We start from the raw sequence: 13,063 nt of genomic DNA, 5'->3' as shown, positions 1-13,063 counted from the left end.
ACGCATTTTTTAATTCTAAACATAGGTTTCTGCAGCGGTCCGCGGCGCCCAGCCGTCGACTTGAGTGTACCCTGATAGAAACCGATGTTTAGAATTCTAAAACGCATGCTAGTTAAGATCACAGGGAGCTTCTGGGATCGCGAGAAATGCAAACGGCTGAAGTATAAGGTAGACTCAATGAGAAGTACTCATGTTCGCAAACCTACCTAAAGATTCTGATTAGAGCGATAATGTGGAGAATATTGATCTTGTGTTGAGCCCAATGAGCCTTGCATCTAAAAATAGAGCTAGCGTGTTCCTTTAATGATATCGCTTCAACTCACGCTGAAAATGGCGGACGTGAATCAACAAACTGAGGATATGATGACGCGCCTGTCAATCGATATTGGTGGGCGGGGGGACCGCTCTCCTACGTAAAGTTGCGGTCGGTTTGAAAACCGCTCCAATTGGTCCACCGTTTTTATGTTGTTAAATTGAAAAAAAAGCACTGGGTGTGCTTATATCACCCCAATATGACGGTCTATACACCATACATGCACATATGTCTGTCCAAACAGCTTGAAAAGTAGATTTTTTACCATAGGAGCCCTTTAACAAATGTTTAATTGCACACTCCAATCGCCCCCTAGTGGAGGATTGCTTTCAAAATGTCTACAGACCTCTAGCACCGTGAGTCCAACATGCCCACCGAGTTACTCTGTTATTCTGATCAGCTGTCCTTAACTGTATTTAATGGGTGCTCAAATGTAATTGGCTAATGGCAGACATTTTTTTATTGTGTCATTCCACTTTGAGCAAATACACTGCATGCCAAACTTCAAGTTGATCCATCTAGTGGCTAAAATGGTCATTCAAACACTGTATTGAGCATCAACAGACTACAGACATTAAAACACTATGTTTTTGAGACCTTTTCTACTATAATAGCGCCACCTATTGCCCGATCTCCACAACATTTTTTCATGCTCATATGCCACATGTGCTCACTGAATTCTGTGATGTTTTGAGTTTTCCTTATGGGTTTACAGGCATGTAGGTTCATGTGGACATGCCCCTTTTGTAAATGAGCCTGTTACAGCCATTCAAAGTGGAAAGTTCAACTTTTTTTGATAATTATTGCGCTTTAACCCCTAAAAAAAACCTACAGAATGTCAACTTTTTTGTTTCTCTTGAATCTTCCTCTTTTAAAAATCTGTATTTAATATTTTTCACATATATATTTAGATTTTATATATATATATATATATATATATATATATATATATATATATATATATATATATATATATATATATATATATATATATATATATATATATAGGGTGCCATGGTGGCGCAGTGGGTAGCACGATCATTCGCCTCACAGCAAGATGGTCCCCGGTTCAAGCCTCGGCAGGGCTAGTTGGCATTTTTATATAGAGTTTGCATGTTTTCCCCGTGTTGGCGTGGGTTTCCTCCAGGTGCTCCGGTTTCCCCCACAGTCCAAACACATCCGCTATAGGTGAATCGAATAAGCTAAAGTGACCGTGGTGTATGAGTGTGAATGCAAGAGTGTATGCGTGTTTCCTAATAATGGGTTGGGGCTGCAAAAGCATCCAAAGCATATGCTGGATAAGTTGTTGGTTCATTCCGCTGTGGCAACCCCTTATTAATAAAGTGACTAAGGAAAATGAATATATATTTATATTTAGGACATATCAATTTGGGTGAACAAATCTTTATACCATTAATATAAATTATTTTGTTAGATAAGCTCCAGATTTGGTTTGAGATAAGCTCCAGATTTGGTTTCAGTACTGAATAATCTAATGTATATGCAAATGTAATATTGTCTAGCATCCTATAGAAAATATTAGTTTAAAAGAGAAATCTGTCCTCATTTATAATGAGCACTGAATACAGCATATTTTATATAAAATGAAATTATATAAATTATTTAAAAAATAATAATAGTAAATAAAAAAATAGGGACCCCCTCGAAAATGAGATGATTCGTTTGAAGGGGAAATGCCTCCCATTTAATACATTTAAATATGTAGATTCTAAAAACATGTTATCGTTATTATTATTTATGCAATACACATGCAATTCCTACACATACAAAAATGACCGCTATACTATACCACACATACGCATGCCTAAAAGAGGCAGAAATCCTGCAAGTGTCGCTGACAGGTGGATTTGGCTCAATTAGAGTTTCAATATCAGGAATCAGAGTTTCAGTATCAGGAACGACACCAGAAGAAGGACTGGGAACCTTTAAAACAGGGAACCCCAGATCTCTCTGCTCCCTCAAAGCATGGGTCAGAAATCCTAGAGCTCGCTTAGAAAATGCAGGAGGAGAGAAAAGATTGTGCTCACGAACAAAGAAATGCAGAAGTGAACCATTGAGTGCGCATCGCTCAAAGTATCCGAAGAGCTTAATAAAGGAGACGGAGAGCTGGCCTGGAGACCACAGGGAGTCATGCACTCTGTCTGAAAGCACGTGGAAGAAGGCTGTCTTTCCATGATACGAACACAGAGGCTCCAGCTGTTTGGGAAACTGCTGCTTCAGTCCTTCAATCAGACACTTGAGAAGACGCAAACAAACTTTCCTATAAGAGAGAAGGAGGAATATTGTAAAAATCCTGTGGTTGCCAGGTTTTCACTGTTAAAAATACGGTGCAAATGTAAATGTGCAGTTATAGTTTTTCCTGGCTAAAAAGCAGGCAGAGGTGGTTCTTGATCATATAATTTTTGCACATTTTGCATTTATTATTTATTTTATCAAGTAAAGTATCTTTTTTAGGGCTGGCCAATATGACAATTCTTGGACACACTTTAGAATAAGGTTCCATTAATGTTAATGTATTTACTAACCGGAACTAATTATGAACATTATTTGTATAGCATGTACTGTAAAAAATGCTGCGTTGCACAATTTATTCATGTTGTCCCAACACAAATCGATTGAGTTAATTTAACAAATTTAAGTGGATTGAACATAAAGCAATTAAGTTGTCCCAAAAAAATCTCTTAACAAAGTCTTAAAGTCTTAACACTCGTTGTGTTGTTTTTTAACTCATCCTGTAAGTAATTTGAACAAGCAGCAAAATTATTTTTTGAGTGAATATGATTTATATATATATATATATATATATTTCCTGGTATTCTCTTTTCATTTCATTAAAAAAAACTTTTATTCTGGCCCAAATCTGGCCCACACCAGACACTTAAATCTGGACCACATACTGAATGAAATGATGGCTCTAGGGCGGTCCACTCCTGTTTTTTTTCAGGTCTGGGCCACAAATTGAACCAACAAATTCAACCAAATGAACCAGAACTGACCTTATTCTGGGCCACAGTTTGCTTTTATTCTGGCCCAGATCTGGCCTACACCTTATACTTGCTGGCTATGGCAAAGTACAAAAATCCTAGCATGCATTGCAGTATCAATACATTCTGAATACAACCATAGCAGAAGTTGAACCATAGAATTTTTTTAGCTTATAAACCTTCATAATTCTGTGGCATGTGCAAGCATGTTATTACGTTACTTCTAATAATGGATTAAACACTGGTTAACATCAGTGAATTATATTATTTAATCACAGGTTGTGCCTCTCTTCATTTTATTGCTTTTTGTTGTTGTTGTTGTTGTTTTTGTTTTTTACTTGGCTTGTTTGCTGTAATGAATAAACTTTTCAAGCAAAGTTCTTAAAAGTTACAGCAGCCCAAAAGAAAGTTAAGAGGTTTTGGTTAGAATTATTATTAAGAGGTTCAGGGCTATGAGCCCAACTAAAGCAAACACTTTTCTCCATGACGGTGACTTTAGTCTATGTGGTCCACATATGTTTTAAGATAACTGGGCCGTTTTAGGCTCACAGCCACATTAGCCAGAGCTAACTGTGCCAAATATTCGCCAAAAGTGGGCCACATTTGTTTTAGGATAACTGGGCCTCATTTGCCAAATCTTCTCTGGGCCACTCTAGGCTCAAATACACATTACCATAGCTTACTGTGCCGAATATTCGCCAAAAGTGGCCCACATATGTTTTAAGATAACTGGGCCTCATTTTCCATATCTTCTCTGGGCCACTATAGGCTAATGGCCACAATAGCCACAGCTTACTGTGCTAAATATTTGCCAAAAGTGGCCCACACATGTCTTAAGATAACTGGGCCACACTTGCACTTACACATGTGAGCCACTTTAGGTTTAGACCCAGATTAACCTTAAATGACTATGCCACATTTTTGCCAACTGTGGCCCACATTTGTCCTCCATCATTTGGGCCAAATTTATCATTTTCCACATGGGTCACATTCAGATTACATTTTACCATAAGTGCCAAATCTTTGCCTTAAATGGCCCATATATGCATTTGAATCATTGACCCACATTTGCCATTGTACAGCTGGGCCACTTCAGGCTCACATCCATTTTGTCTGGGCCGAGCGAAGACAAAGTGGCCCACATTCGTATGCTATCTGGAATATAGTACTAAAAACTTCAAGAGGTAAACTTTTGTACTTTTAAAATTACACTGGGGGAAAAAAAACAATTAGCTACTTTCCTTTAAAAAAAGCAATGAACACATTACCTTAAAAACTGTGAGAGATCAGATCCTGATATGGAAAGGGTGCCAAAACTTTTTCACATGACTGCAAACTAATCATTAATTTTCACTTAATCAAAAGGTGTAATAGTCTAGTATAATTATGAGCCCTCTTATCTTGAATTTGTGTTGAATTTTGGTTAATTTATCTACAAGAGCTTGCTATAAAGACTGTAGAAACCCTCCTCTCTCCATATGCACAGACACTTTCTAAAGTCCATGTTACGAGGACAAGAAGGAAATGTTTTACTTGTGAATGCAACAAATCATATGGCACTACACAAAGCATACTCCACTACTTGTTTTGTTTTTTAACCATAAATACCTCTTTTTGCACAATATCTGGCACAGTATTGTACTGTACTACATAAAGTACCCATATACAGTTATATACATTTGAAGTGAATTAAAATAGTTTATGAAAACTGTCTAAAACTATTAAACAACACCTATTCTTGTCTTATATCAACTTTAAAACCTTTTTTGATCCACTTAAAATGTTGACTACTATAGTCTGTCTCAGGTTACCTGTATAGTCAGCTACTTATAGTACACGTAGAGCCTATTTACCTCTCCAGTATGTTCGGTGTATATAGGTTTGAAATAGTTCTGACGTTCAGTGTTCATATTTTTTATTATATTTATTAATAATCGACAGTTATGACTTTTAATTCCACTTTATGTTGTACAAATTGAGGATATTTACAAATTGACTTGAAAAACATACCGACAGCACTTATTGGAAGACGTTTCACAGCATGTCTTCTTATTGCCGTGATAGTGCATCATCTCCTTTTCAATGTGAGAGAAAGATATGCGCCAGCTCTCTGAAAAAGAGCAACTCAAATATATCAGTTATCTATGCTAAGGAAAATGAGGAATGATGGTCGTGCCTGAATTTGTGTAATCCCAGCACACCTTTAGCATCATCACTGAGGTTTCTTCCTTTCGGTCTCTTAGGGACGAAATACACAGCCTTACTGACAAACTGGCGGCGACATTTCTTTCCAAGCCATCGGTCTACGTTGGGACCGGCCCGCGCTGCTTGTGGCCAGCCTTGTGGCACCTCAAGAGTGGGCACAATATCCACAGACATCACTTCATCTTCTTTCTCTGTAGATGTAAACTCGAGGGTCACCGCTGGCGAATTGACCAGTTTTCGGCATATCGTCCAACCTTTAGCTGTGAACGAACAACAGAACTACAATCTCAGATTCAAGTGCTAATTGTGTTTAAACATAATTAAGAATTTGATTTATTTGAATGAAAATGCTTAGACCTGATCAAAAGTGGCACACATGTATAATGCTGCAGAAGATTTCTATTGTATTTAAACTATGGTCACAGTATTCAAATTTTATTTTAAGGTACATTCATTCATTTTCCTTAGTGGTTAGCACTGTCGCCTCACAGCAAGAAGGACGCTGGTTTGAGCCTCGGCTGGATCAGTTAGCATTTGAGTGGAGTTTGCATGTTCTTCTCGTGTTGGCGTGGGTTTCCTCGGGGTGCTCCGGTTTCCCCCACAGTCCAAACACACATGCTATAGGTGAATTTGATTAAACTAAATTAGCTGTAGTGTATTAGTGTGTGTGAGAATGTGAGAGTATATGGGTGTTTCCCAGTACTGGGTTGCAGCTGGAAGGGCATCCGCTGCGTTAAACATATGCTGGAATAGTTGACAGTTCATTCCGCTGCGTGGCGACCTCTGAAATAGAGACTAAGCCGAAGGAAAATTAATGAATGATCATTTCTTGTTTGGTGAATTGTATCAGTGTGTTTTTATATGGCATATTTTATATATTTATATGTTTCATTATTATGTATATTTTATTTACAGTGTTATTATTTGTCTGACCTAAGATGAACCCAACAAAGCAAAGAATTTAGAGTTAATGAACTCATAATTGGCTCCTAATTTAAATTTAATAGGTTTTGAGGTAGTAGTTGAGTGTAGTTAGCGATGTCGTATAAGATCATGCAGAATCTGTACTTTATATGTAATAAAAAACAGCCAATATCTTAATAATAGGCAGGTAATGAGCCAGAATATTTACTTAAATTAAAGTGCTGTCCCAAAAAATACTATTTTATTCTTTATATTCATTCTCCTTCAGATTAGTCCTTTATTTATCAGGTGTCACTACAATGGAATGAACCGCCAACTTATTCAGCATATGTTTTACACAGAGGATGCTCTGTCAGCCGCAACCCAGTACTGGGAAACATCCATACACACACTCATACACTATGGTCATTCATTCATTTTCTTTTTGGCTTAGTCCCTTTATTAATCTGGGGTCGCCACAGCGGAATGAACCGAAAACTTATCCAGCATATTTTTTACGCAGCGGATGCCCTTACAGTCGCAACCCATCACTGGGAAACATCCATACACACATTCACACACACTCATACACTATGGTCAATTTTTAGCATACCCAATTTACCCATACCACATGTCTTTGGACTGTTGGGGAAACCGGAGCACCCGGAGGAAACCCACGCGAACACGGGGAGAACATGCAAACTCCACACAGAAATGCCAACTGACCCAGCCGAGGCTTGAACCAGCAACCTTGTTGCTGTGAGGTGAACGTGTTACACACTCCGCCACCTCGTCACTCACTACAGCCAATTTAGTTTATTTAATTCACAAATAGCACATGTGTTTGGACTGCGGGGAAAATCGGAGCACCCGGAGGAAACCCACGCGAACATGGGGAGAACATGCAAACTCCACACAGAAATTTTAAAAAAATGTACAATCTGCAAAATATATATATATATAATATATTTTAGATTAAGTCATTAAGCTTATGCTTTGATCCAAAGCGAAATAAATACTGTACTGTAAACATCCAAGTATAATTCAGCCATTAATTTCGTCTTCAAGATTTATAACACTGATTAAAGATGATTTCTGAAGGATCATGCTGAAAATTACATCACTGAAATATAGTGGATATCAAATATATAATAACAATTGTACTATTTTTACAGTTTTTGTGACCATATAAGCGCAGGCTAGGTGAGCAGAAGTAAATGTAATATAACATATGTGGGCCAAAAACACATGTGGGCCAGTTTTGGCGAATATTCGGCACAGTAAGCTCTGGCTAATGTGGATTTGAGCCTATAGTGGCCTAGAGAAGAAATGTGGCCCAGTTATCTTAAAAGAAATGTGGGCAGAAGTAAATGTAATATAAATCCAAACAGGTCAATGAAACACACCTTGAAAATGGTTGCTGATGAATTTGCGAACCAAACGGTGCATCTCTGCTTTGACTTTGGTGGCTGAGACTGTTCGTCCATCTTCTAGAAGAAAGTGCTGGATCTCTTTGCGTGTGGATTTCATAAGCTTCACTGTGTAAAACAGGCCTTTATATTCTTCTAGTTCTGAAAAATCAATCCTCGGCACTTTGAGTTTCAGCATAATGTCAAACTCGTTGGGTTTATTGATCTGTTGGGGGAGGGGGGAAACATACTGTAAACATGTACAATTCAGTTATTGTCTTGCTTTTCAAGATGCGGATTGTTACACCACACACTGTAAAAACTTCTTCCTGCCTTAAAATTTTTAATTTTAAATGGTTTTTATATATATATATATATATACATATGTATGTATGTATGTATGTATGTATGTATGTATGTATGTATGTGTGTGTATGTATATGTATATATATATATATATATATAACATACATAATAAGTTCAATGGACTCATAAGGTTAATTTGATTCAGCTTAAAAATTTAAGGCAACCAGGATTTTTTTAACAGTGTACTATGTTATATATTTATATAATTTGTAAAATTAATTTCAAAAGGTAATTGTTTTGTTCCTAACAGGTACATATTAATATCTAAAAAGTATTTATGTGTACCTCAAAGTTCCTTAAAAGTGTAAAAGTAAACAGAAGTGTACGCCAAATGATTGAGGTAAAGTCAGTTTTATATTCACACATTAATTTCTTTTTAACAGATTTTGTACCTATATTTCTATGGTTCAAAAACATTGTAGTATTTACTTTGAATTAGGCTACTGTAGTATTTTTTCACGTGGGCTACCTTCACCATCTCGTAGTAGCTGCCGCTGGTGAGCACAGAGATGTCCCTGAAGAAGGGCTGGTCTTCATTATTCTTCAGGAACTCCAGCAGACTGTCGATCAGATGATTCACTGTCCTCACGGCTTTCTGCTGGTCCAGTTTGCGCAGGCGCAGATCTCGACCTCTCTGACGGATCAAGCGCTCCAGCTCGACTGAAATGCAAGCGTCGTCTCCAGGACTTCCAGCAGAAGCTGTCAAGATGAAATTACTGACATTATCATAACATACGCAAATACCTTTACCTCTGCAGGTTATTCTGAAAAATACATTACAATGTGGCCTCTTATGGAACCTATAGGCCTATAAACAATAACTCAAGAGAATGAGGTAAATTACTTTACGATTAAGTTATCACCACATTAATTTAAAAATACCACACTAATTTATAGTGTTTTTGAACTATGAAGAATTTTAATTAACCTGTTGTGGTTTTCCTATAGTTGCTATAATAATACAAGTCATATAAAAATATGATACAAAAAAAAAATGTTTTACAAATCTACCCTACTCTGTAAAAAAAATCTGGGTTCCACACAAATACGTGATGTTGTCCCAACACAAATCGATTAAGTTAACCTAATTGTTTTTTCAAACTTAAGAGGATTGGAACATAAAACAATTAAGTTGTCACAAAAAAAACTGAAGAATTGTGTTGATTAGGCTCAGTTTGAATAAGTAGTTTGAACAAGCATCAAAATATATATATATACTCACTGGCCACTTTTTTAGGTACACCTGTCCAACTGCTCGTTAACGCAAATTCCTAATCAGCCAATCACATGGCAGAAACTCAATACATTTAGATATTGCAGACATGGTCAGGACGATCTGCTGCAGTTCAAACCGAGCATCAGAAAGGCAATTTAAGTGACTTTGAACGTGGCATGGTTGTTGTTGCCAGACAGGCTGGTCTGAGTATTTCAGAAACTGCTGATCTACTGGGATTTTCAAGCACAACCACCTCTAGGGTTTACAGAAAATGGTCCGAAAAAGAGAAAATATCCAGTGAGCGGCAGTTCTGTGGGCGCAAATGTCTTGTTGATGCCAGAGGTCAGAGGAAAATGGCCAGACTGGATCCAGCTGATAGAAAGGCAACAGTAACTCAAATAACCACTCGTTACAACCGAGTTATGCAGAAGAGCATCTCTGAATGCACAACACGCCCAACCGTGAGGTTGATGGGCTACAGCAGCAGAAGACCACACCGGGTGCCACTCCTGTCAGCTAAGAACAGGAAACTGAGGCTACAATTCACACAGGATCACCAAAACTGGACAATAGAAGATTGGAAAAACATTGGCTGGTCTGATGAGTCTCGATTTCTGCTGCGACATTTGGATGGTAGGGTCAGAATTTGGCATCCACAACATAAAGCATCATGCCTTGTATTAATGGATCAGGCTGGTGTTGGTGTAATGGTGTAGGGCATATTTCTTAGAACACTTTGGGCCCATTAGTACCAGTTGAGCATCGTGTCAACACCACAGCATACTTGAGTATTGTTGCTGACCACGTCCATCCCTTTATGACCACAGTGTACTCATCTTCTGATGGCTACTTCCAGCAGGATAACACACCATGTCATAAAGCGCGAATCATCTCAGACTGGTTTCTTGATCATGACAACGAGTTCACTGTACTCAAATGGCCTCCACAGTCCCCAGACTCAATCCAATAGAGCACCTTGGGATGTGGTGGAACGGGAGATTTGCATCATAGATGTGCAGCCAACAAATCTGCAGCAACTGTGTGATGCTATCATGTCAATATGGAGCAAAATCTCTGAGGAATAGTTCCAGTACCTTGTTGAATCTATGCCATGAAGGATTAAGGCAGTCCTGAAGGCAAAAGCGGATCCAACCCGGTATTAGAAAGGTGTACCTAATAAAGTGGCCGGTAAGTGTATATAGTGTATATATATGGTGCTCAGCTATCCCATTGTTAAGAAATACAGTGTTAGATATTACATGCTTTTGACATTAACAAAAAAAGCACAGGTTTTGTATCATTTGAGTGAGAATGACAAATATTTAGATAAAAACAGCCCAATAACACTAGACTGATGTGAGAAAAATTGAAAAGCATTTTACATGATTATAAATGGTGTCAAACAAGCAAGACAACCCAAGATTTCAGTATGAAAAGTAGGAAAACCAGAAAGAACGACATAGTAAAGATTCTCCACATTACTTGTTCTTGTTTGACTTTCCATGACGGAGTTTCAAAAAAACCAAATGTCAGATGCAGATCCTTTCTTAAAGGTCAATCCAGCCTAAAAATGAAAATTACCATGAAAAAAAATTATGTCTGTGTCCAGTCTTAAACTCTGATTTATTTGTCTGTTAAATGATTTACTAACGAATCAAATAATATAGTGAGGAGTCAGGCGCACATGCTGAAATCATTATTGTTTTACAGACAATTGTGAAACACCAGAGCCTTACACCCTTTCTTTTTTTAGCTTTCATACATTCAAAGAATAAGAAAAGAGAAAGAAAGAAAGAAAGAAAGAAAGAAAGAAAGACAAAAGAAAGAGAGAAAAAAGAAAGAAAGAAAGAAAAAAAGAAAAGAAAGAAAAAGAAAGAAAGAAAGAAAAAAAGAAAGAAAGAAAAGAAAGAAAAAAAAGAAAGAAAGAAAGAAAAAAAAGAAAAGAAAGAAAGAAAGAAAAAAGAAAGAAAGAAAGAAAGAAAGAAAGAAAGAAAGAAAGAAAGAAAGAAAGAAAGAAAGAAAGAAATATAAAAAATATAATAAAGTCATAATTGACTAAAAATTAAGAGACTCCAGGACAGGCATCTGGGATATTTTGATTAATTAATATTAAAATAATCTCAATATCTTGCAAGAACAACAGTAAAATACATTACTAAATAAAGCTTATTGTTTTGGGGGTCTTCTGTCCATGATGACAGTAAATAATATTTGACTAGATATTTTTCTAGACACTTCTATACAGCTTAAAGTGACATTAGAAGGCTTAACTAGGTTAATTAGGTTAACTAGGCAGGTTAGGGTAATTAGGCAAGTTATTGTATAACGATGGTTTGTTCTGTAGACTATTGGAAAAAAATTTGCTTAAAGGGGCTTATAATTTTGACCTTAAAATGTTTTTCTTTTTATTAAAAACTGCTTTTATTCTAGCCGAAATAAAACAAATAAGACTTTCTCCAGAAGAAAAAATATTATCAGACATACTGTGAAACGTTCCTCGCTGTGGCGACCGCAGATTAATAAAGGCACTAAGCCGACAAGAAAATGAATGAATGTTTAGCTAGTTAACTTTGTGGCATACATGGTGAAACCAAACCTTATCAATGCAACTACTCAAATAATTCTCAATCGTATATTGTAATGAGAAAGAAAGAAAGTTATAATCTACTAAAAACTAAGACAGACGTACTCCAGTATAGGCACAATGATATACTGATGCATTAATATCTTATAAGAACAACAGTAAAATGCATTACTAAACAAAGCTTATTGTTTAGCTATAGTTAACTTAGCATAACCAAGTTTTATCAATTTAACTATTCAAACAATTCCTCAAGCGTAAATTATTGAATGAGTTTAATGAATGCAGACTTACCGACTTCCTGGTGTACCGAATGTGATTATAAACACAGAGATATACGACACGAGTGTTTAGAGACTCAGAATCTACTCCCAGACACACCAGATGATCTTTCGCTTTACTGTAAAAGGTTCAGGGTGTGACTGTTCTCCTGTCAGGGAAGAACGAAACTTTAAAGACATATTTGCCTAAGGCTTTACTGCTGACGAAACACTCCATGGACAAAGATATGAATGGATTGAGTAATGTGTACAGTTAACCTTCAGTGATTTGAAAGAAGTGTCTTTATGCATTAGAAGCACACAGTTTTATCACAGCGCAATGAACCATCAGCTATTTCAGTATATGTTTTATGCAGCGGATGCCCTTCCAGCTGCAACCCAGTACTGGGAAAGAACTTGATTTACATAACATGACATTGAAATCACTTGAATTTAGCTGAATCTTGACACTTTTGTTGTGCTGTTTTCATTATAGAAGCTGCATTTGACAATTGTCTTCAAATATTTTCGTTACTTTATGATTTAATATTTGTGAAGCTGCCGGGGCCGGATTGGGACTCCTTTTCAGGCCTGGAGTTTCAAGCCTTAGACCGGCCCACTTAAGTTCACGACTGACTATATTAAAATAACATCATTTCCAAGTCAGTACTTCACAGTGAAGCTGCAGGCTGGGATGAGAATCAGCACCTCCAAGTCCGAGGCCATGGTGCTCCACCGGAAAAAGGTGGTTTGCCATCTCCAGGTTGGAGGAAAGTCCTTAGCCCAGGTGGAGGAGTTCAAGTAT

At 37.1% G+C, this 13,063-nt stretch overlaps 1 protein-coding gene across 1 annotated transcript; it reads right to left on the bottom strand.

Moving 5' to 3' along the window:
- Window positions 1-1,988: 1,988 nt before the first annotated feature.
- Window positions 1,989-12,647, bottom strand: LOC130246478 (cyclic GMP-AMP synthase). The gene is made up of 7 exons (XM_056479454.1): window positions 12,293-12,647; window positions 10,900-10,981; window positions 8,671-8,900; window positions 7,833-8,061; window positions 5,520-5,783; window positions 5,329-5,428; window positions 1,989-2,594 (listed from the first exon to the last, which is right to left on the bottom strand). Exons 2-7 carry the CDS (start codon window positions 10,919-10,921, stop codon window positions 2,066-2,068), a joined length of 1,374 nt encoding a protein of 457 aa, XP_056335429.1. The 5' UTR covers window positions 10,922-10,981; window positions 12,293-12,647; the 3' UTR covers window positions 1,989-2,065.
- Window positions 12,648-13,063: the final 416 nt, after the last annotated feature.

The sequence above is a fragment of the Danio aesculapii genome, chromosome 19 (assembly GCF_903798145.1).
Source record: "Danio aesculapii chromosome 19, fDanAes4.1, whole genome shotgun sequence".
NCBI lineage: Eukaryota > Metazoa > Chordata > Actinopteri > Cypriniformes > Danionidae > Danio > Danio aesculapii.
Note: the sequence above shows the minus strand (reverse complement) of the source record. Positions and strands in the feature narration are given on the sequence as shown.